The 24827-nt window shown below is 45.0% G+C and overlaps 1 protein-coding gene across 1 annotated transcript in view; it reads left to right on the top strand.

Annotated features, from left to right (window-relative positions):
* SPIN1 (spindlin 1) overlaps nt 1–5545 on the top strand; it is a 47855-nt gene extending 42310 nt beyond the window's left edge. The window contains 2 exon segments of the mRNA XM_080914188.1: nt 2009–2194; nt 2197–5545. Coding sequence (XP_080770314.1) covers nt 2009–2194; nt 2197–2246 — 236 coding nt within the window. The 3' untranslated portion in view covers nt 2247–5545.
* Nucleotides 5546–24827: the final 19282 nt, after the last annotated feature.

Raw genomic sequence — 24827 nt, 5'->3', positions numbered from 1 at the left:
ACTGCCTTGGCTATTCAGCCTGGGTCTCTTGCAATGGCATATGAAGTCTCCTGAGATTCTGACTGGGTTGGTCATGTCTGTCTGCAGAATGTGCTGCCCTCTATACTAACAAGTATTAGCAAGCCTTCCAGTCTGTGACTGAGGATGCTTTTTAAAGCTTTGGGATCTGTGATTTTTTTTTTAAACATTGTTTTATAAGTTTTAGATCCCCCCCCCTTTTGCCCTTAAGAATTTATTTCCTATGTGATTTTTATATAAGCCTATTTTTCAATAATTACTATTTGATTTGTTTTGCTGTTTTATCAAGACCTCAAATTCAGAATTCCCTAGCCCAGCGTCCTGAGTTCTGGAACTGGCACATCAGGCTAAACCTATTCTAAAAGGACGGTCTCCTTAGACACATGGACTCTTGCTTGACCCGAGACTTTGTGGCTGGCAGACACACACTGTTAGCAGTGTGACAGTCACATTTCTTATCTTTCTTTAAAAGAGGACTTACTGATGAACATGTCTGACCTGGAATGACTGCTTTGTTTTTGGTTTTTTAAGTTTTTGTTCATATTTACAAAGGAAATTGTTTACATACTAGGATTTATATTCAGAATTGTGTTCTTTAAATGCATTCTGTAACCTATAGAAAGATGTCCATCAAAACAAGTGCTATTGATCTAAGAGTAGACGTGCAAGCCCTTCACACAAAACGCTGCATCTTTTCCCACTACTTCTTGATCTTCTCGTGCCTTTCCAAGCTTCTGGATTCCTGTCAGCTGTGCGGAAGTTTGGCTCCCATTAGAATGGTGCTGGACTTCTGGCAGTTCTGAAGCAGCCCCATTGTTGTGGGTTGAATCCAGTCCTGCTGGCTAAGTGAGCCCCAGTAGAAGGTCTGGACTCTAGAGTTTCTGTCAGTCAATTGGGATCATGCATTTGGAACTTCTGGGTAAATTTGGAGGTTTTCTGTGCAAGTGTGGGTTCATAGAGTAATGCCACCTGAGGGAAGAGATTTTTGAGAAAAAGTATTTCTATTTTCACTTTCCAGTTTAAAAGAGCTGACCATGTGGTCGTGTGCAGTTTGTATTGTGTGTGTTTATACCAGGGACCTCTGTAGTAAGTTTCATGTTGCCATCCAATGAGAGACTTGCTGTGGTTGGAGGTAAAGATTTTTACTGTAGACACATTATATGAGCTACACTAGGACACTGTGCTGGTAAACTCCCTTACTTCCAAATATGCCAAGGTAGCAGAGGCTGCCTTTTGTGCTGTAGACATCTGGTCACCCTCAAGGCCATCTGCTCCTCTAAGAAGAGCTTTAAAATAGTTTTTCCCTCATCCCACTTTGTTTTGTTTTGGGCAGTGGTGGCTTGTTGTCATTCTGTTTTCCCAGGGGTAACTACAACCTGGGGCTCTTGGATGGTGCTGATACCTGGGCCATCCTCGGGGATCTGATTTTCCATTTTCCTGCCCTGGGTGGAGTTCACCTGATGCTTCCTGGAAAAGTCTGGAGAACTTATTTCCTTTCTTCTGAAACTGGGTGGAAAATGGTTGGCTGCAGGGAAGCTTTAAGACCTACAGGTGGACCCCATTGATGCCTCCACACTGGGAGTGAGTGGCGTGTTCTTGGGAAGCCCTGTAGGGAAAGTCAATTCTAAAGCCATTAAAATTAGCTCAAGATGATCACAGTTAGAATTTAATGTGAGCCCAAGGAGTTTAAATCACTCATATATCCTTCTGGATGGGTCTCAGCAAACACATGAGAAGTGTTTTGTTAAAGTACACCTCAGCAGTTAACTTCTAGGTTGAGCTTGGCCACTTCAGAACTGCATTCTCATAGATGAGTTTGGGGACATGGACCATGTACCTGAAATATTTAGAGTAGCCCTTTAAAAAAGTGTTAACTTGACCAGATCATGATTAACTCAGGATATCTTAAAAGTGTATATTTGCTGCAAAATATGGTAATGATATATCTAAATATTGACTTGATTTTTTTTTCTTCTTTTTTTAAATACAGATGATTCGCCTCCAGCAGAAAGGGAGCCAGGAGAAGTTGTGGACAGCCTGGTAGGCAAGCAAGTGGAATATGCCAAAGAAGATGGCTCGAAAAGGACTGGCATGGTCATCCATCAAGTAGAGGCCAAGCCCTCTGTCTATTTCATCAAGTTTGATGACGACTTCCATATTTACGTCTACGATTTGGTGAAAACATCCTAGATGTCATCACAAACTTTGCCAAATTTGTGGAACTATAAAATGTATAATTTGTAGACATAAAGACTTGATTGCTTTCCAGTTTAATGAAAGCTTAGATGTCCCTGCGAACCCACAATCTCCACCAGCAGAGCTGGTGTTGTTCTGAATAGTGCAGACTGATTCGAACACAAGGCATCTGTGAGGGAGTCCTCCCTCTTCAAAGCTTCTGTGTGAAGGGGTCCTCCCTCTTACAAGAAGGCTGTCTGTTGGGGGTTACAAGCAAGGTGGTAAAAGTTAAGCTAGTATCATAGTCATTTAAACCTGGATAGGTTGTAACCATTTTCCCTTCACTCTGACACTGTCTTATTCTGCTGCCACAATGCAAGCATAGTTTGTTATTTTTGTTACTGCCTTTTTTGAGAGATTATGTATCTATATAGCTACCTGTCTAGATCTGCGTCTGTGTGCCTATGTATATATTATACACACACAGGCGAGGCGCTCACCGCTGGCACTCCTGTCCTTGCGGATCGGGGTGGGGGGTGATAATGTTTTCTCCAGTTCAACAGGAGTGCTTGACCCAAGTCAGTCATATTTATAATATGCCTGCTCTTTGTTTAAAATTAAATTTGGGCACAGGAAGCACACAGAGACATTTAGGTTGTTTCAAAAGTCAGAATTTCTGAGTACAATTTCAATCTGGAGACTTTTAGCTGAGTCCAGGTATAAATTAGCCATAAACAGTCAATGACCCACAGTAGAATTTAGTAAACTGTTGAGAAATCTGGGTAAAAGGCTGCCTTCAATTCTAAGCTTTTTTTTTTTTTTTGTGTTTTTTGTTATTATTTGTTTGTTTGTGTTATTGTTGTTGTTTACTCTTAATTCTAAGTACTTTTAAAATAGAGCCCAGGTCCTTGGTTCTCATGGAATGATAAAGATGTGCTTTTAGACAGCACATTAGTCTATTGTACACACCTGTCACCCAGGTTTTAGTACATGGACTTAAAAGGCAACAATACATCAATGGTTTGTATATGTAGTAAATTCCCACAAGAACAGTGCATCTGTATTAGAAATGAAAGTTTCAAGTATGGCATTGTTGCCTTCTCTCAAGTTCTCTGGGACTTTTTAGTTTTTATTACTACTATTGTTGATATATGATTATGATCAGAAGGCCTCTTCTCCCCTTCCCTACTTGCTCCCACTCATGGCTTTCCCCCACAGAGAATGCTAGACCAAGATGGCTTCTTGCCTTGACCCTGTTGTGGCAGTGTCTGTCCTTGCTCCAAGTATGCTATTCATGCAGGTTTATTCCCTCCGTGGCCTCCGGGCTTTGCATGTCTATGATGTGTCACTGGAAGGTCATTCTTGCTGGTTATGGGTGGTTCGAAGCTCTTCGCCATCAAGTGCATTCATGCTTTGTTCCTGTGAGATTGTTTGAAGTTGAGGTAGAGCTGAAATACGGTTGGTTGACGAGCCAAGCCCCTGCTTGCTCTCATTTTTGTTTTGGAAGAACCCTGGAAGAAAGATTTGTAAAACCAGTCTGGTGGAGCTTGGAAATCCTATCTGGCTGGACAGTCTTGGATGCTGTCAAGCAAACACCAGAGGCTTGGCCAAGTGTAGGTATGCTCAGCTAGTTGGGGTTCTTCCCGATGCAAGAAGTCATTCACGGTTCAAGGCATATGGCTATTGGATATCCATTGAGTCTTCACAGAGGCTGACCGCCTTATGCTGCTGGGTGGTCATAACTGCTCACCATGTGAACACAGTACCTCAGTTCTGTCCCTGGCTGCAGTCACCGTGTGCTCAGTGTTTTCTCCTAGGCACCAGGGACAAGCTTCTCAATGCAGTGTGGTATACCCTAGTCTTCGGTGCCTCTAGTATATGTGACCAGGTGCCGTCCTGCGTGTACATCTCCAAGCTGAGTCTGACTCTTACAGCCCATACTGGTAATCTGTGGCACAAGTGAGTGAGTGCGTCCTGCGTACACTGATGGTGTACAACATGGCACGGTGACTGGAAAGTAAAATTCCTTTCGAAATGTCCCGAGGACTGGATCTGTCCCAATATGTCTGCCATTATCTGATGACTTAGATTGTGGTTTTCTGCAAGCAACCTAAGTTAACTTCAGTTACCTGTGAACTCTGGTCTGGAGTTGCAACATGATGATGGTAATGACTTTGCTCATATTCCATTTATTGCCTTTATATGAGGTAGAGGGAAGGGGAAGGTTTTTTGTTTGTTTGTTTGTATTTTAATTGTTTTTTTTACCCCTCCCCCACCCTTTTCTTTTGGTGGCTTCCACCACCCTTCATGGTGACAGACTCCACCTGAGTTTGCCACCCCGGCTTCCCTTAGGCTCACAGTTCAGATCTGCATGCATTGCTTGCATTGTTCTGGTATCTGAATGTTGACTCCTCATTCAGGAGTTCAACATGAATTTCCAAAATTCTCCTGGGGCTTGTGGCAACACAAGCCGTGAATCTGTGTATAAAATTTACTGGCCTTCCTCACTTACCTGCTCTAGTATCGTATCGTGTGTGCGTGCGTGTGTGACGTCAGGCTGCCACGTAAACTTCAGAGAAGAACCTTAAAGCAGACCATCCATTTTTGCATGCTCTCTTCTAAGTAGAATGTTCAATGTAACTAACTAAAATTGCATGTTAAAGAGACCTAGGTTCTTTCTTTCTTTTATTTCCTTCGATTTGCTTTTGGTTTCCTGTATATTTGCTTACTGTGCTGTTCTAGTGGTTGTAGGGTAAAGACGCACTGGTGAAGCAGTCGTAGCGCCGACAGAAGGTGATTCCAGTTGTGTATGTCATGCAGCATTCGAAGGGACTGTGCACGCTCTAAAGATCACAGTTGCTTCTAAGCCAGATTTCATTTCTCTTCTTGTTTTATGTGCCAAACCCCAAAGTGCATTGGGCCTGAATCTCTGAACACTGTAGACCCATTAGAAAGAAGACTGTTCTGATTGTCACAAATTGTAGTGCCTGAAAACACTTAGCACTGATTGTCTAAAAGATGAAAGTCCTCCAAAGATGACACAGGAAAAATACTCAGTGATCACGGTCGAAATGTCTGTGTTCCTTGGGAATGCTGCGCTCTCTGTTCTCCATCATTGGTGCAGTTCGAACGAAGGAGTAGAGTTCAGAGGTCTTCGTGTTCACATTTAAGACTAGATAAACGACCTCATTTTTTGAGCTTGAATTCATTTTTAATTTTAATTTTATTTTATACAACGTGTAGATGGTTCCCTGTTCCTCTGCATTTAGAAGTATACACAGTACAACTCTGTTAATTCTGTAAGTAATTTTTATAATTATGATGTAACTCTATCCTTCCTGAAAACATTCAAAATAAACCCTTTATGTGCAACTTCTGGCTGTGAACTTTGTGCTGCTTTGTTACATCTGCTTCTGAAAGGGGTCCTGAAGTCAGGCAATGTTTCCACCGCATGGAAATGTTGGGGTTGATGGAAAAGGAAGGAAATGAAGGTTTGCTTGAGTGGTGACATCAGTGCCATCAGATCTGGGCAGTCCTCCCACAGATCTAACTGTTGATGTTTTGATTTGACATGTAAATGTAAGCAATCCCTGTGCATAGAGCTCGGTAGTGGGTGTGCAGTGTTTTCATGCCTACCCATAGTGCTTTTGTTTGTAAATACCATACCAGTCAGGGAGACTTGGTAGTGTAATATGCTGTTGTCACCTGTGCTCTGTCCCATGGGACTCTGAATTCACACAGTAAGAAAATTAATAATGTTCTTAAGTGTCTCTGTATTTACCTCAACTAATGTAACTGTTTAAGGCTAAGATAGGGAAATTTCTGCATGCCTCTGCTGTTGTGCATGGTTGTGTTTGTGCCTTCAGGGCTTGGTGCTTCTGGGGTCACAGTGAGTGACTGCAGCCAGACCTATCATAATCTAGGGTGGGCAAGGAAGTGGGCCCCGAAACTCAGTCTGGCACATGAGTCACTGTCTGCTGTGTCCTGAAGGTACCGCTCAGTAAGTACTTTCTGGAAAAAGTTTAGTCTGAAGGTTGCATGTTCCTAGTCAGTGAGTGTGTATTTAAATAAGCCCATGGCTCTCAGAAGCTAAACTGATGATAAAAATATTTGATACTAATGAAGCTTGAGTAGATGTTTACTTAGTAAGGGCCTTGCTGACAACTGCCTCAGTGTTTTGCTATTTTGTTACTAATAATCTTTTTGTTACTCCTTTGAAGAAAAGCAACTGTATCTAGGAGTTTTGGGGGAGTGTGGACTCTTATCCTATGTTGTCTAGGTCTCTTGAGGCCTTGGGCTTAATCATTAATCCCTTTAGTAATCAGTACTTTAATAGCTTCTGAATCTTTTTTTTTTTTTTTGTAGACTTAGGAGTTGTTAGTAAGAAAGATCATGTATGTTTATATGCCTGTGTTTTGAGGTAAGAATTCATGTTAGCACAGGCTGGCCTTAAATCCATGATCTTCCTGAATGCCAAGGTTACAGGTGTGAGTCACCACCACCCCTGGCGAGAAAATACTTTGAACTTGATCCACCTTTTTCTTGGTCTCTAGAGTTCAGGCCTTTGTTTCTCTAATGGAAGAACTGGTTCCAGAGTTGCTCTTAATTCCTTCACTCATTTGGTGGTTTTGTGTGTGTTCTCTGTGTGTGTTTATTAGTGTAGGTAACTCCAGTAGCGCCTGGAAGTGAAAGGCAGGTGTGTCTCCTACCAAAGCTTAAAGCCACTGGTTCAACTAGGCCGGCTGGGCCAATGAGCACCCGGGATCCCAGCCTGTGTCATCCCCCCTCATTGTTGGGATTACCTTTGGCCTTTTTACATTTGTTCTGGAAATCCAGACTCAGGCCCTTCTGTTGTGGAAGACACTTTTTATACCATATTCTCTTCCCATCCTGTTTTGGATTTTGGACACAGGATCTCATAGCCCAGGCCGATTTCAAACTCCCAATCCTCCTGCCTCTACTTCCTGAGTGCTACAATTGCAGGTGTGCACCACCATGCCTAATCTGGTATTATTTTTAAAGAAATGTCAGAAAGGAATTTCTTAGGCCTAGTATATGCCTTCTTAGACTAATTTTTATGCTGAGTGGTTTGTCCTGTTCCCACACCAGTTTCCAGCCTGCAGTGTTTCAGAGAACCAGCCATTCCAGATCGACAGCTGCTTTTAGATTGGTGAGGACTGCAGCCAGTAAAGCCATAGCAGGTGGGTCTGATCTTGGCACATAGATTACCTAAGAAGGACGTTCTCTTGCTTCATTTGGTGAGCTCACACACAGTTCCTGCCCGCCCAGCACGGAGGACCCTCTACCTGCACGGCCTCACTTGATTTGCTGTCACAGTGGTTGAATGGGCTCCTCCTGATTGAAATGTCATGGTCCTTTCACTTTGTTCTCTTCAGAGAACTAACAGTCCATCATAAGAGTGACCGGTTATGTGTGACATCAGAGTCCTGTTTCTTTGTAAGAACTGGAAGTTGACTGATGAGGAAGGGTTGGAAGTTGTTTTCAAATCTTGAAGTTCTCATAGACAGCTGTTGCTGACTCAGGACTGGGGTGCACCTTCTAATTGTCTTTATATATAGGTACAAATACTAAATAGTTCTGAAATTTCTTGTCTTGAACTTCTCTCCTTGGACTTTTAGCGATTTGACGTAGGATAGCCAGCAAGAGAGACAGCACCATAGCTGGTTGATACAGTTCTCCCGTGTCTTGGTGCTGTGTTAACCCTGGCTGTGTGCTATTGTTGTTTTGGGGTGTCTTTTTTTTTTTTTTTACTATGTTATTTATTTTGCCTGTTTTTTGTTCTTTAATGGGAGTGTTCATGTGCCATAGGTAGTCTTGAACATTTGAGGGTTGGGTACCCTCAAAGGCCAGAAGAATGCATCTTCCCTTGGAATTACAGGCGGTTGTAAGCAAGCTGATGTGAGTGCTGGAAACTGAACTTAGGTCCTCTGGAAGAGTTCCCAATGTTCCTAACCACTAAGCCATCTCTCTATCCCTCTCTTAATCTAAATTTGACTCTTCACACTAGGAAGAACAAGAATTACCACAGATTCTACCTACATAATTGCTCAAAGTGTCTGAGACATCCAGTTGGCACCACACCAGGACGGTGGTATAGGAAAGAGTGTCATCTTGACAGTGAGCAGGCTAGCCTCTTTCTTGACATCCATGAGAATTGCAGTAAACGAGCTTGCAAGGACAAACTCTCATCATGGTCTCTATCAAGGCCAAGGAGACCTGGGATCCTAGCTTTGTGTAGGAAGGTGCATGTGCTTGATGAGCCAGACGATGCCACCTCTGCATTCTAATGTGTGGTGAAACTGACAGTGGGAGCACCTGACTAGATGGCAAAAGGCAGCAGCCATTTAGAGTGGAATCCTGGCCTTAGAGGAAGGCCACGTTCCTTGACACGGTGCTGGTGGGTGTTGTGTTTGAAACAGGCACTGTCCTTGACTCCGTATGTTCTTCCTGTGCTGTGTTTCCTGTCATCCGCCCCCCTGGTAGATTCCAAACAGCTCATCTTTGTAGAGGTTGAATGGGTTTGTGCTTTAGAAGAAAATTTCCTGAGTCAAAATTCACCTTCAGTTTGGATGCTGACTACTAAACATTGGTGGTGTGGATCCGTCATGTGGTTGTCCCTTATCCCCCAACTGGGAAAACTAGCTGCTTTGTCACTGAGTCTCATTCTGTTTATGGGTGCTTGAAGTGCTTATGTTTTTGATATTAAAAATCCTGAGACGTAATTGTAAAGCAGCCATGTTTTTCTCCACAGGGCTTCGCGCTGTGTACTGTGTGGGTACCAGCAGCAGTCAGTGATTGGTTCTGGTTGGTTCTTGCTGGAGAGGATTTCAGAAGGATTAGCAGTTCTATGCTTTAGAGACAGGGCTGCAAGTGTTTGGACTTGGTTAAGGTAACATTTCAGATGTTAATGTCCTCCAAGACTGTTGTAAGTTGTTTCTAATCTAGGTCGACTTTAAAAATGTTTTTAATTGCATTAGGGTGGAGCTTTAGCGTGTGACAGGGTCCATGTAGAGTGAGGACAGCTTGTGGGAGTCACTTCTTTCCTGGTGTGGCTTTAACGCTCTTCAGATACTGGGCACAACTGTGTGCTTCCCTTTGACTTACTCAGTCTTCCTCCTTTTCCCTTTTCACAACCCTATCCCTCACCTCTAAGTCTCTGTTGACCTCCAACTTGTTCTTCTGCCTCTGCCTCCCCATGGTCCGATTGCAGTGTGCACCAACCACATTCAGAAGCTCTCCTGACTGAGCTACACCCTTACGTGTGTTATTGCTACAGGTCACCCATATACATTTAATTTTGTTCACTTAAAGTACCTTAGTGGAACAAAATAAATAGGTATGTGGGTTATCTTGATATTTCTCCATTAATTGTGAGTCTTGTGTTGAAGAATATTTCCTCTTCCCCCCAGATAATGTGAACTAAAAAGTATGGCACAGTCTAAGCTCAGAGACAGCAGAAATGGCTTCTAAGATTTGTTTCTGTTTTATGTTTTGAGAGGATTTTGTTGGTTTGTCTTTTGAGACTGTCTGGTGTGTTCCAGGCTAGCCTTGAACTCACTATGTTGCTAAAGACAACCTTGATTCTTCTGAATCCACCTCTTGAATGCTAAGATTTTAAGTGTGCACCAGCTTACCAGGTTTATTTTGTGTTAGGACTCAAACCCAGGATATCATGCTTGCTAAGCAAGCCCTGTCCTCACTGAGCCACAGCCTTTTTGACATGTTTATTAGAAGTTGTCGGTGGAGTTCTCTGAGGTTATGCTGAGAACAACTTGGAAGCCATGATGGGGCAGCTGCTGGATTTCACAAATAAATTAACAGGGTATTGTAACCCTTTGGGCAGGGATTTGGCACTCTGGGCTCTGATCTTTAAAATGTTTCTGAGCCTCTTACAGGAGTTTCTTGATCATCTCTAAACAGTTCTTTTATAGGTAATAATAGGAGTGTCTGTTTTGGAGGGAATAACCTATTTTTGCTTACTTTCAGGATCAGAAGCGAGTAAAGAGACTTGCTGGTGCTCAGCTGCTCTGCCGAGACTGCTGGAGTGGACCGTGATGTGCAGTAGCTGAGCAGACATTTGTGACTTGCAAGACTCTTCCCACTGAGAAACCATTACCAAAGTTGGCCCAGCAGGCATCCCTGTCCTTGTGTGAGAGGAGTCCTGGGTGTAGCTCTTAGAATGGGAAATAAAACACAAATGGTTTGAAGTCGCTGGCTTAGCAGACTGTGGAAATACTTTAAAAGCTTAGAGAGGGCTGACTAGGAGTTCAGAGTTCCACTAGATCCTCAGAACAGTGGTCAGGCTGTTTGCTGGCTGGGCAGTGCCGGCGGTGACTCCTCTGGTGTCTCATATACACTATCCTTCATTTGCATCATGCAGGAAACATGGAAGCCTCCAGTCCTTCCCAAGACTTACAGAAAAATCCCCAGATTCTCACTGCTGTCTTTATGATATGGAAGTTTCTTTAAAGTATATGTGTGTGGTGGGTACCCATTATTGTTAGCCTCAGTGGCTCTGTGGTACCAGGGAGGAAGACCCACGACCCCTTTACTTGTGTATCCTTCATGACTGCAAAGCCAACACCAAACTCGGCTGCCAGCCTTTCATAGGAACAGAGAATCTTTAGGTCTTAATCCTTCACAGATTAGATGCTTGGCTAGTGAGATCCATGCTCCCTCACCTGCATTAGATAAATCTGCAGAATTAGATTTCCAGTCATCTTTTTTTCTCCTTAAACTGTTCATTTGGTATGTTTTTTCGCCCCATTTGCCCATTTGAAAATCATTGTAGGCCCGCGTAAGAATGACTACTAATAACCATGAGACTCTAGGCTTGAACACTCTTCCATCAAAGCCATGACTCCATTACTTAACCTGGGGTTAGGGTTCCAGAGGGTCACGGCAGGGTCGCAGCATGGTAGCTGGTGCAGCAAGCTGTGCTCCTGTCATGAACCTCCTAGGCTTACCCACGTATCCAGAGTGCCACTAACCTGAGAGCATGTGTTCAAATGTTCTTAGAGTTCATGGGGGACTCTCACTTGGTGCACCTCCCTGTCCCTCTGTGCTTGGACACATCAGCGTGCTGGATGGGATTTACTGTTGCTTAGACTGGTTGGCAGCAGGCTTCTGCAATCTGTGTGTCTGCATCCCCCAGCACAGGGGTTACAGTGCTGTGCCCAGTGTTTTATTTGTTCGTTCGTTCACTCCCTCACTCACTCACTCATAGGTTCTAGAAGTCAAGCTCAGGTCCATACTTGCATGGGGAGCACTTTGACCCACCACATGAGCTTGCTGGCCCTAAGTTCTTATTCTTTAAACCACTCTGGTTTTATAGTGTCCAAGTGGGGCCGAAGAATGGGGTGTTGGGTTTTTTCCCTGGGTGCCATATTCAGGGTGACTTGACAAACTACCCCTTTTGGATACAGGTTCTCACTGTTTCCCAATCTGATTTGAGAGTCCCCCTGCCTCAGCCTCTGTGTTACAGGTACATTAACTACTGTGCTTAACCTAATCCTTGTTCCTTCATCTCCCACCATCGAGGAAATGCTAGCTTGATGTTTTTTTTATGGGGATACTGTAAGACCTCATCAAACTCATTTTTAAAAGGTTACTATATGGAGAGGAGAGAAGCTGTTAGGGCGGGACTTCGGTCAGCCAAGGCTGTGTTGATGTTTTCTTTATACTGTAGAAAGAACAGTAGCTTTGGTTTCTGTGGTGGCTTAGTACTGAATGTTTTCTCAGAGTTACCAGGGGCCTTCACTAAACACGACTTGCTAATCTGAGGCTATTATTTTTCCTAAGAAGAGAGATTCCTTTTGTAACAAGAATTATTTAAGTTGAAAGCAATATCTATACACCTTTCTTAGCACTAAGAATTCTTAGTTAAGAGTCACTTCAACATAATTCTGTGCTTTTTTTTTTTTAAGGGGTGTGTGTGAGTTAAGTAGTGTGCAAGAGTGTGTGCTTGTGTGCTCATAAGGCTCAAGAAAGCCAGGGGGTCATCAGAGCCCTTGGAGCTAGAGTTACAGAGGTTGTGAACTGCCTTATGGGAAATACAACTTTGGTCCTCTACAAAAGCAGCAGGCACTTTTAAAAACGCCAGGCTATCAGAAGCCCCTTTAATGGTCTTTAAAGGCAATGCAGTAAGTATTTTGGATCAGGACTCAAATAGTACATAAAAAAAGAAACAAATGTTTTATTCTGCAGAACTCCAGCATACTGAAGTCTTACCATCTTCCAAGATAGGGGCACCACAGTGAGTTCACAGGCCTGATTTAAAGCACATTAGGGAATTCTAGGGAGGAGATAGGTGACCTCTCTTTTAATCTGTTGGCTCTATTTCTAGGGACATTCCAGAGCCATTGCTGGGGCATGTGGGGCTGGAAACTTGCTGGGGAAGTATGGTGGGACAGCTTCTGAGGCTGGACTTGCCCAGTTCTTGGGAACAGATTTTAGGCCTAGTTCTCCTGAACTGTCATTTTGAAGCCTGTCTCAATACTGAGGAAGAACCCTGTGTTTTAAACAATCTTGTTTGGAATCTGAGGATAACTTGGGTTCTTGCATACAACTTTATCTGCTGAGCCACAGAGCTTAGCCTGTGCTCTAACTTTGGTGTTAGGGTCTCACATGCCTCACACTGCCCTCATGCCCACTGTGTGGTAGAAGATAATTGTGAGCCTTCTGCTGCTGCTACCCCAGGGTACTAATATGGCAGGTGTGAGCTTTCATGTTGGGTCATACGGTCCCAGGGCCCTGTGTTCCCTGGGTGGACACTACCAGCTACCTCCAGTCCTGCTATGGTCTTATGGTCTTAAACTCCTGGTTGAGAGACAGACAGACCTCTGCAAAAACTAATTAGTCGTCATGAGAACATCCCTATAACTGAGCCTGGAGCTCTGGCTCTCCTAGAGGACTCAGGTTTGATTCCCAGCGTTCACCTGGTGACTCGGAACCATTTGTAACTCAGTCTGGAGAGATCTAGTCTCTGTAGGCACAGCATACCATGGTACATGCAGACAGAACACCCATACACACAATTTAAGAGTGGGGAAAAAGGGGGATTCCTGTAGTACGAATTTGGACTGGGCTCATGACTGCTTTACGAATGAGGTGTGGATACTTGAAGAAAACAGAAAAGGAAGATGTGCTGCCTTATAGGAGACAAGTAAATATGGCTTCTTGGTCCTGGAGCCTCCAGACTCACAGGCAGAATAAAGGGTTATAAGTTAATTACCTCAAATATTTCACTAATAAGGAAACGGTACACTTACTGATTCTATGAAGCCAGCATTACCCCAGCCATGCCCTATCCAGACAAAATATTACAAGGAAACCATAGGTCAGTATCCCCAGGAATAGTGGAGGTAAAGTCATGAACAGTGATCCACAGGAAGGCCAAGGTACACCATCAAGTGAGACGTATTTAACATTAGAAGATCGGGTACTGCCCACTACATCAGGGAACAGAGGGTCTAGCTCAGCTGGAAAGGGAGAAGGCCCTTTTGATGAGATCTAGCATCTGTGATGATGAGCCCTGGAAAGAGTTAAGTTAGAAGGGACTTTTTCTCCAGCTAGCCAGAATCTTACAGAGCTGGCTGGTATCTGAGGCACTTGCCATGTAATTCTGACAGCAGGTCTCCATGAGGTAGGAGAGAAATAGACTCCTGCAAGCTGTCCTCTGACTTCTCTGACATCCACAAGAAGGCAGCAGATGGGTGTACCAAGCTGTTTGTTTTTTTTCCATGACACAGCAGGTTCAGAGCAGTCAACCCTTCAAAAGGGTCAGGTGTCGTAAGCTGGTCATCTATGCCTGCTACGGCAATCTGAAAAGCTACCAAACCTTTAGAATTCAGCTCTTTTGAAAGTTTGTTCTTTGAAAAGCTGGCAAAAGAAAAATAATCACAAAAGCTGCAATATGCCTTAAATACTGGCAAATATTTTCATCAAGGTTTGTGGTCTTTCAATAGGAACACAAGGCCTTAAGTAAGCCCGAAAGAGCAGGATACTTGGGCCTGGCGAGGAAAGACGGCGGGATTACTTGACAAGACAGCCAGCCTAGGTCGTTCATTACAAAGAGGCGGTAGGCTGGCCTGGGGGTCCCCGAACACGGGAGGTGGAAACAGGAAGATCTTGAGGTCAAGGCCAGCTTAAGTACATAGGAAGACCTGTCTCAAGGACCTTGGGTAGGCTGCTCACAGTGGGGATCGAGAGTGAAGAAGCAGCTCTGGGTAAGGCTGCATGCGGACTGTTATGAAGTAACTGCACTCAGCGCCCAGCCCCTGCAGAAGGCGTCTACAGTACCTGTAATCCAGTCCCCAGGGGCCTCTGAGAGCCCTCTGGGCTCCCCCTGGGGCCTGCAGTCATGTCCTCACACATTCATAACTCCAAAAAGCAGTATAGACACCGTTTAAGGAGGGTACAGTGGTGGATAAAGTATTTTAATAGTTATAAGAATGTTATCAGCAGTTAGGCTTTGGAACAAAATAGGCAGCTCTCTAGAAAAAGTGGTAATGAAAACTCACCGTATAAGATATAAATAGGCCTGTGGCTGTTAAACTAAACCTGAAAAAAAGCAGCCTGTCCAGAGAGATGGAACTAAACAAAGGGCTAGGAGAGGTGTGGACTCCAGAGCCTCTCTCATAAGCAGTGTTTGGATTCTCAGCAAGATGGAGACTTAACAAAAACAAAAGCCACGAATCCCCGTTTGCACTTAATTCTATTAGTAGTTTAGTAGTGAGCTTCTGGAACAAAACCTTGGAAAAGGCAAAGCAGAGCTTTCAGTGGGAGAAGAAAACACCCAAAGTTCAGAAGTCACACAGAAGACCGGCCTTTAAAAAGTGATGATCCTGGAATTTTTAGGTCTGAAAGAATTTTAGATGCTTTAGGTTTTGAGTTATAAATACCAATAAATAGAAAAAAATTGTTCTTCTCTTTGTATACTTTTAAGCCTTGGCTGTAAAATTGCTTAGGAATAATAACTCGGTCCCAGTGAGCAGCACTTAAAAAAAAGACTGGATGTAACCCAGGGTAGCCTCAGACTTGATGCATAACCAAGGATATCTTTCTGGTTCTTTCCCTTCACCACACCAAGTGTACGGAGTGCTGAGTCAGAACTCCATCAACAGATGTACATCCTTTCCATAGCCCTTTTTTTATAAAATAAAATCTGTATATCAGAGTCTAAGATGGCTATGTCCTCTTTTTCAGCAACTAATTCAACAGCTGGGTTCCTAATTTAGTCCTGGTCCCTGATCTCTGACATGGCTGGGAGGTACAGCAAGGCAGGGGTTGGTACCTCAGAAGTTTCCAGAAGCACAGGGAATACCTTTCAGGTCATAAGGCCCAAGCCCACAAGGCAGTTAGACATTTTTAGCCTGAATGTCCCAAGGACCTCAGTGCCCCATCAGGACTCAAAACAACCTGGGCTTGGGCCATGGCTCTGTGGTCAAAGGTTGCTCTCCTTCTGAGTTCAACACTGCAAAAACAAAACATCTCCAGCTTCTCAGGTCATGAGGGGACCCAGCTCACCTTCATAGTACTCCCATATGAGTGTCTAATGATATTTTTACTTTTCCCCCACTAGGGAAAACCATCTTCTCCTTAGAGAGTCAATTACTGGCAAACTGGTGTATTTGGCAGAGCAGAACTATTTCATGTGTTTGTGTTAGTGGGGGTGGGGCGGGGCTGGGATAGCAGGTGGGAAAGGGGGAAAAGGGGAGCAGTGGATCGAGGCAAAAGCTTCCTGCTATGGTTTCTTGGTATCTTGTTTTTTGGTATCAGGATGGTGGCCCTGCTTTCATACTGTGCTTGCCTTCATAGGCTGTTGGCTGAGTCTCAGTTACTCCCAAGAGTCTGCCATGTACGCTTAGAAACTGTTTGCAGCCCTACAGGCTTCAAATGTGATGTGGCTAGAGAGAAGTCCCTCGGCAGAGCTCAGCGGTTGACTGGCTGGTGGCTGAGGGGGCACGCACCCTCCGCCCCCACATGCTCTTGTCACTGTGGCACTGAGCACGTCCTTTCAGCGTGTAAGCAGTTGTTAGTTTTCTTGTTGATGTGGCAAGGTTATATGACAAGTAAAAGAGGGACTTTATTTGGCTCACAGTTTGAGGACGAGGCCCTACGGTGGGGAAGGCCTGGTGGCCAGAGCCCGAGACTCACTGAATTACAGTCAAGAAGCAGAGGATGCTGCTGCCCATGTTTGCAGTGGGTCTTCCTACCTCACTTAACCCGGGCCCTGCCCCACTTGGCTCTAGAGACAGGGTGTTCATTTGGCCACTTCCAGAGCAGTAGTCTGTCACTCTGGGTTGGAGAATAAGGGCAGTGACTCTAGTGAGCCTGGAAGATAGGCATCTGTATAGCTGGTTGGAGCCAGAAGAAGAGGGATTGTTCAGGGAAGATGGGTCTCCTGGGCTAAGCTGGACTCCTGGAGCCTGAGAAGATTATCATCAGCACACAATACGCTACCACAAATCTGCACTGGGAAGAAGTCAAGCTCTTGGATCTGTGTAAAAATGTATCCAAACTACGTTTTGTTTGAAGGATGCCATTGGATCGCTGACAACAAATAACATCATGTGTTTTTCTTGAACGGATGGGCCAAGTGTGTCTATCCCTGAGATAATGTTCACTAAATACCTCAGGCTAAGTGTGCATACTTCACATAACCAGTTGTGCTTTCAGGAAAAGATGTCACTTCAAAACGGGGGCTAGTCTAGCTGGCAACTCATTTGCATGTTGGACAGTCACTGCGCAGCCGCAGCCATACTGCAGAGCACAGAGTATTTCCGTGTTTGTGGCCTCACAGCCATGGAAACATTGTGACGCAGTGCATCTGTCTGAGCTGCAGTGTTTGTCTGAGAATTTTCCAGTGATTACTAACAGTAGTTCAGTGCCTACCAGCCCTTTCTCCAGCATGGCTTCTATTTTATTAAGGTGAGCCTAAGCAGGAAAAAGGAGGCAAATATGTTAGTCATATTTGAAAAACTCTTCTGCCCTTGGAAGCCACCTCTATGGGGGTCATAGTTTATCTGCAAAGACTTATAAAAGCCTAGTTTTTCCTCCTGGCCTCAGGCTCCTGGAATAACGACTCAAAATAAATACAAGCACCTTATGGTACCCTGATTAGACTGTAACTTAATATCCCATTTATTCTAATCTGTTTTTTTCCACATGGCTGGTCCCCTCTGCTCAGCTTCCATCCTCTGTTCTCCCAGGTTCCTTCTTGCTTGGCTCCCCTAGAATCCAGTCTCCCTAGTGGATGTCCCACCCTCCATTTCCTGCCTAAGCTTATAGGCCAATCAGCTTTATGTGACAGGTGCAGCTTCTGAACAGACATAAAAGATTCCTTCTACAAAGACTTAAGAGAACACATTTGAAGACTGAGGTGATCATTAGAGGATAGGTCACGACTTATTTAGATTTTGAGGCTTAGAAATGTCAGATTCAGGCAGATATCTGGAAATCTCTTTGACTTTTTCCTACACTAATATGGCAGCAACATCTCCAGCATCACATCCTCACACAACATTCAAAGTTGGGAAGGAGATAGAAGATGGTTCAGCAAGTGGGGGCCCTGTTGTCAAACCTGAGGACCTGAGTTAATCCTGGGACCCACACAGTAGGAGAGAACTAACTCCTGCCCAGTTGTCCTTTCCTCCTCCCAAACAAACGTAAAATCGGAATAAAGTCAGGAGGACTGTACCAAGTAAAGGGTTCTCCTTTTTGATGTTTTTATTAGCATGCATTAATTATACACAATAATGGGTTTATTGTGGCACTTTCATACCTGTACACCGAATATTTCAATCCTGTTCTTCCTCATGGAGCTTTCTTGTCCACTCCCCACTTCTTTCCTTCCCAACTGATGCCCAGGGCATTGCTACTCTCATGTCAGAGGCATCATTCTGAGAGGATACCCCACTGGTCACGCCTCAGAAAGACATGGAAAGGCCCGTCTGTGCTGTCCTGCTTGTGCATGTGGCAGACTTAGATCACAGTATCTGTGGAAAACCACAGGCCCTTATCCAGTAAAGTGCTTTGGGGTTTCAATGGTTCTCGTGTGTGTGTGTGTGTGTGTGTGTGTGTGTGTGTGTGTGTGTGTGTGTTTAAGGTTTACCTTTAATCATGTATAGATAAGTGTGTGTCTGTGCATATGTGCATATGAGTACAAGGGCCTGCCAAGGTCAGAGATATCGAACCCCTTGGGGCTGGAGTTGGTTGTGAGCTGGTGCTGAGAATCCAACTCAGCCCTCTAGAAGAACAGCCCCTGCATTCATTTGTTCACTCATTCATTCATTGATTTTTCTGATGTTGGGAACCCAACTTGTGTCCTCTAATAGAGCAGTCCCCTTGTCCGTACATTATCCACTCACTCATTATTTACTTATTTCTTAGTTTTTTCTTGTGATGTTAGGGATGGGAGCCCAGGGCTTTGTGGATGTTAGGTAAGTATTCTACCACTGAGCACTACTTTCGCAGCCCGTTTCTCATTTTCAGCAAGATCAAAGTCCCCATGTCTGATTTTGTCATTTCTGTTTTCAAAGAGAGGAATTATACCTATATTATCATTTTTTTGAACAAAGTTTTGCTTTGTTGCCCAAGTGAGCCTCAATCTCTTAGCAATTTTCCTGTCTTCCCATACACACACACACACACACACACACACACACACACACACACACACTGTAAATGAAACTCCTCGTGGTTTTAAGACAGAGTCCCATGTGTCCCAGGCCGGCTTCAGACTCACTATGTAGCCTCAAGTGATCTTGTAGGTTGATGTCAAGGTGATACATGATTGGGCAGTAGAGAGTGGGGCGGGGACAAAGTTTTTGTAAGGTGGGAGAGGAGGAAAGAGGGAGAATCAACATGGAGCCGGCCAAAGAGGATTTGGATCCAGGTGCTCTTAATTGGTGATGGGTAGATATGATTATTTCTAAGAGTGTCTATAGGTCAATTTGTCTTATCTAGGTGGATGGTTGACGTCTTTGTCGAATGGTTGTGAGCTTATTGTGTGGATGGATTGTGGGTTGAGAATTTAACATATAAATCTTATTGATAAATTATTGATTATTGAGTCATGACTTTACCGGGCTGTGGGGAGTGTGCACAAGTTCCCAGCTGGCAGGGAAACACCTGAAAGAGGGCAGCCCATGGGCTGCCTGGGTCTGAGATTACTTGGGGAAGAGACACAGCCAAGCATGGCTCCCCGCTGGAGCGGCTCCCGAGAATCTGTGCAAAGTGAGGACTGGTAGCTGCAGATTTTTTCTTTTAATTTTTTTTTTTTTTGACCGAAACAGCCAAAAATGATCTTGAAGTTCTGATCCTCTCCTCTCTCTCCTACATGCTAGGAATACAGAATTGTACCAGCACACCTAGTTTGCATGGTGCTGGAGGTTGAATCCAGTGCCTCATGGGTACTGGGCAAGCACTCCACAAGTCTTCTGAGCCATACCCCAACCCAGGAAGAACATAGTCCGTGTTGCAGCTAGAGGGACACCAAGGTGTCATGACCTTTGACAAGGCTAAAGAGGAACAGAACTGAATTTAAGGCGGCACTGACAGCACACTCACTCCTGTGAGAAGGGAATAAGTGACTAATAATGGCTCTCATGACATTTTTCATTTTATGTGCATTCTGTAGTACTTTGGCCATATTCACCCTCTCTCCCTTTCTTATGCAACCACTGGGATTCATCACAAGGCTACATTCTAATGGCATGCATCTTACGTAACCCCTCTGTGCCCTCCCCAGCCCTGATCTGATTAGGTTTTTGCCGTCTTAATATCTCACTATAGGCATAGCTTCTCAGCACAGTTTGTGGTATTTGTGTGTGTATTCCAGTCACGAAGACCTCACATTGTCAACTCCCGGGCACACACACCATATCCATACAGGCAAATGACTCAAACATGAATATTTAAAGCCAGGAAATTCAGTGTGGTGTCTGTACCCTGGTGTCTAATTTGTTTGCTAATCAGATAAAAATTTCATAATTATATTTGTATATTCATAAGTAGTTCTCTAGAGATTAGTGGGTCACTATTGTGTGCATACACATTTCTGGGGGGTGGTTCTTGCTGAGCCCACTTAATGGCATTCTTGCTGAAGGCAGGTCAAGGAAATCAGATAGCAATGGGAGATGGGTGACTTAGCAGGATTCTTCTCTGAGTCTGGTTTGGGCAGGCCCTGTATGGACTCAAGGTAGCCTACTTGAAAAGAAGGTTAGAAAGGACTTCTAAGGCTCCGTGATATTTTCTCACAGTCCAGGGGTTGGAACTCAGAGGCCTGCACATACTAAGCAAACACTCTAGCTGCCAGCGTCTCCCGGAGTCTCAATGGGATCCTTTTCTAAAGACAGTGGATAGACTAAATCACTCCTTAAACTCAAGTCTGTTTCCCCTGCGTCTGTTCTACCTCACTCCCCAAACGCCGGGTAGAGATAGCTGCTCCTTGAAAGAATGGGGGAAGAGCAAAGCACCCCACAAGCCCCATAGCTTCTGATCAGAAACCTGAGTTTATGCTGACACCCAGTGACCTTTGGGCTGCATCAAAACAGAGTCCCCGTTACTGCAACAATGGGTCTTACCTGGGAAGACCAAAACCAAGACTCCCTGATAACTTGTATCTATGCCCACAAACAAGTGGAATTTGAGTTAATCTCTTCTATTCCAAATCTGCCGCCGGCGAAGTTCCTCCATCAGCTCCGGCTCCACCAGCTGCTTGTGGAACTGAACCTCCCATGGCCACGGTAGCAGGTGAGGAGAGGATCTTAGAGAGGGAGGTTGCATGTGCCCATTTTCTGCCATCCTGCAGGGCAGACAGGCTAAGACTAGCCAAAGTCTGGTGTAAATTGATTTGTCCTCACTCTTGCTCCTTAGTTGAGAGGGCAGGAGTAAGGGCAGATGGGATCGGTATGTAGCTGGTGGAAGGGAGGGTCAGGGAGGTCCCTTTGAAGACTGGCTGTGTGGGGTGGTCAGCAATGACCTTAAGAATTGGGACTCTATCTCAATTGTCCAGCTCTCTGGGCACGCTTGAAGGAGCTCCCTATAGTTTCCCACCCATAAGCTTACACAAGGCAGATGTCCTGGGAGTAGGGGGTGGATGAGGTGAGTCTGTCTCTTTAGGATCCCAACACTCAAGAGTATTCCTTAGCTTGGATTACCTGGCTCTCCACAGCACGAGGGTGTGATGGGCAAGTTTCTGAGCTGAGACCTACTCTCTCTTACAAGGGTGCTTCTGCTTTGGTCCGTGTCTACTCCCTTCTCTCCTGCCCATCCCCTCATTCTGGAGTTTTAGCTTTAGTCAGGTCTCCATGCACAAAATATAAACTGCTCATGACTCCTTTCAGCTCCTTCCAGTTGTCTGTGACTTTCTTCTTTTCCAAAAGGGCCATGAGCCATCATCTTTCCTGGCTAAGCCCACTTGGCTGAGCCTGCAGGAGAAATCCTCCGACTATTTCTGTTTTATTCAGGGCTGAGATATGAGAGCTATATCCCCGAGGAGGCTCTCACCTCACTCACCGACTATTAAGTCACATTCCTCCCCCATCTGGCTCTTTCATACAATGTTCAAAATACCCCTCCTCCTACATTCATTTTCTAAAAATGATCTTAAGTAGCCCAGGCTGGCCTCAAACTCATACAAAGTGGAGGATGACTTTGGATTGACTCTCTTGCCTCCCCCTCCCAAGTGCTGGGACAACAAGGTACGTGCCACCACACCTGGTCTAGAATGCAGCTCAGGGCCTTGTCCATGTTAGACACTCTTATTAACTGAGCAATGTTCCCAGCCCCATTTCATTTTCCTTCTCTGGATCGGGAAGCATCATGGAGATTAGCCCAGACAGAAAGACAGGAAACAGTTAAGCAGGCGTGGGGAAAAAACAAACCCTATGACCTCACCACCTGTGTCTGGCTGAGTCAAGAGTTTGGATACAGCTGGCTGGAGACTCGCCCACACAGAACCTATACACAAAAAGAACACTCCCTCACTAAAAATATCACAGGATTAAGCCATCCATCAAACTGAAAGACCCCCAGAGGGTATCTTCCGTCTGAAGAGACCCCTCCCAAGGAGCAGCGAGACCACTCACTTCGGATGCAAGTAGCAAGAGGTTTATTTACACAGGTACCTGTGGGCACACAGTCTCTCAGAGGACTTGTGCGCCGGACAAAGGGGCAGTCCCCTTTTTATAGTGCTTGGGGGGCAGAAGCAAGGTACAGAAGCAGAAGCATAGCAACAGGGTTTTAATTGGTTAATTTAAATGAAACCAGGGTGAACTGGGGACAAGCCCTAAGTTTTTGGAAAGGGTGGCCTTGGCCCCTCCTCTGGGACAGGGTGCTGTTTTTCGTCCTTGTCTCAGTATGTATGGCAAAATATTGTGTCTTTAAAATATTGTGTCTTTACCCCGGTCCAGGTGGTCAACTACAGACATCTTGTTTGGCAGGGACTGTGGCAGAAATATGGCTCCAAGGACACAACTCTTGGTACCAGTCGGGGGCTGCAGCTTATCTGAAAGCTGGGCTTGTCTGAGTGTCTCCCTTTCTTTGTCTATTGCTAGCTGGCTGCCCACCGGTATCTTGCTTGGCCACCTGGGACCCTGACCTAGCCTGCCCCGTGTGTGCACAGCCTTACAGACATGGCATTTACTGTTGCTAAGCAGGGGTCTTTCAAAACCATGCTCAAGGTCAAATTTACTTTGATTTTTAAAAGTTGTTTTGACTCAAGGTTTATATTATCTGAATTTTTCTCTCAGATACAAGCCTGTCTGTGAATCACCTTATAATTTTACCTATAGGTGAAAAAAACAAAAAAACTTGTGGGCTCAGTTCTGTTCCAAGAGCCCACCCACATTACGAGGCTCACAACTGCCTCTAACTCCAGCTTCAGGGGAGCCGGTGCTCTCTTCTAGCTTCTACAGGCACCTGCACAGCAGAAAGACACATAAATAATCCCAGAATAATCCCTTTTCTAAAAACCCAACATCTTACAACAAGCAAATAAGACTAACAACACTTCTCAAAAAATTTCCCTCAGCCTTGGTAAATGGAGAGCATTTTAACATTGTAACGCCTAAGTCACATCTACAACTGTTGGCTCCTGTTCTAATGCTCACACTTGACTTTGCTCAAGTGTGTTTGTCCTTCTCCATCAATAAACTTGAGGTTTTGCTTGAGGCTCTGACTTGTTTGCACGTAGAGGCAGGAAGCAGGAGGATATAACCTTTGGGAGTAAGATTGCTTCTTCTGCTGAGATCAGGGGACCGAACTCGGGCGGTCAGGCTTAGAACTTAACCACAAATGTCTTAAGCCACAGAGCCAGCTTGCTGGCCCCTCAAGTTCTACATCGAAAGTCACGCTCCCTCTACAGCTCCACAGAGTCCACGGACCGGTCAAGTTGGGCAGCCAGGCAATGCAGAGTCCCATCACCCCTGCAGATGATAGGCTGGCTCTGCGGAGCGCAGCTGAAGGCTTCTAAAATTAGGCTGGGCAGCCATTCCATAGCGTCTGTTGAATAAGCTAACACTTGGAGGTGCATAGGGGGAAAACCACACTTTAGCCGTTGACCGGGGGATAGAAATGTGACAGGGATGCGGGCTTTTAGTCCACCTCCACAGGGAAAAGGCGGGTGTAGCTCGCTTAACTGGAGATGGCCAGGTCCTTGGAGGAATACTTACAAGATGGAGGACTTGAAAGTCCGTGTTCCCTGGTGATGAATCTACTGATGGCAGTTCAGTTGTCTGCAAACCGACCTTGAGGCCGTAATGGGAAAGCACAGAGAAAAAACTCTTCTCTGTTTGCTGTTTTCAAACAACCAGGACTCGCGCCAAAGTGGCATGCTCTAGGATCCTATATGCTGGTTTCCTTCGCCGCCTCTAATGTTTAATGATTCCCCAAAACCTCTTTGCGATATTTTTATTTATTTTTTACTTTATGTGTATGAATACTTTGCCCACATTGCACTACATGCATGCCGGGTGCCCATGTGGTCGATCCCTTAAAACTGGACTTGCAGAAGATTCGTAAGCCACCTTGAGGATGCTGACAAAGGAACACAGGTCCTCAGCAAGAGCCACCAACCAGAGCTTTTAATGACCCCGGGCCATCTTTCCAGCTCCCGCTCTTTAATTTTTAAAGCACTGCTCTTGAGAATTATTTATCTAGATCTCTAAGGTTTTGGGTGTGCCGGTACACGCTGACCCACAAGCTCCAGTTTGGCAGGGAGCTGAACCTTTCTTACTGTAGAAACTTTTGGACCTTCACAGCGCCTGCGTATCTTGAACACTCTGGCTCTCCTCGGGCAACATTGAGACCTGCCCTCAATTTTCTTCCAGAACTCCAGGATATGGGCGGTGGAGGTATACATCCGGAACATAAGAGCCCAGGCTTCCCGCAGCCAGCCTATTATTTCAACTAGAGGCAGAACAGCCCTTCACTTTCCTCACCCCTTTTCAGAGGCCCTAGGTGGATACAACAGTTTCTGGGGGCTGGGGTTACTCCAGTGTAAAGGCACAATGAGGGAATGTTCTTCTGGGTTGGGAGGGCGGATTCGAGATGACCAGCTGGAGCCAAGAAAGCTGTAAGGCTTATCTGGGGCAGGAAATTTCTCCAGG

Source organism: Micromys minutus, assembly GCF_963924665.1.
Source record: "Micromys minutus genome assembly, chromosome: 1".
NCBI classification, from domain to species: domain Eukaryota; kingdom Metazoa; phylum Chordata; class Mammalia; order Rodentia; family Muridae; genus Micromys; species Micromys minutus.
Note: the sequence above shows the minus strand (reverse complement) of the source record. Positions and strands in the feature narration are given on the sequence as shown.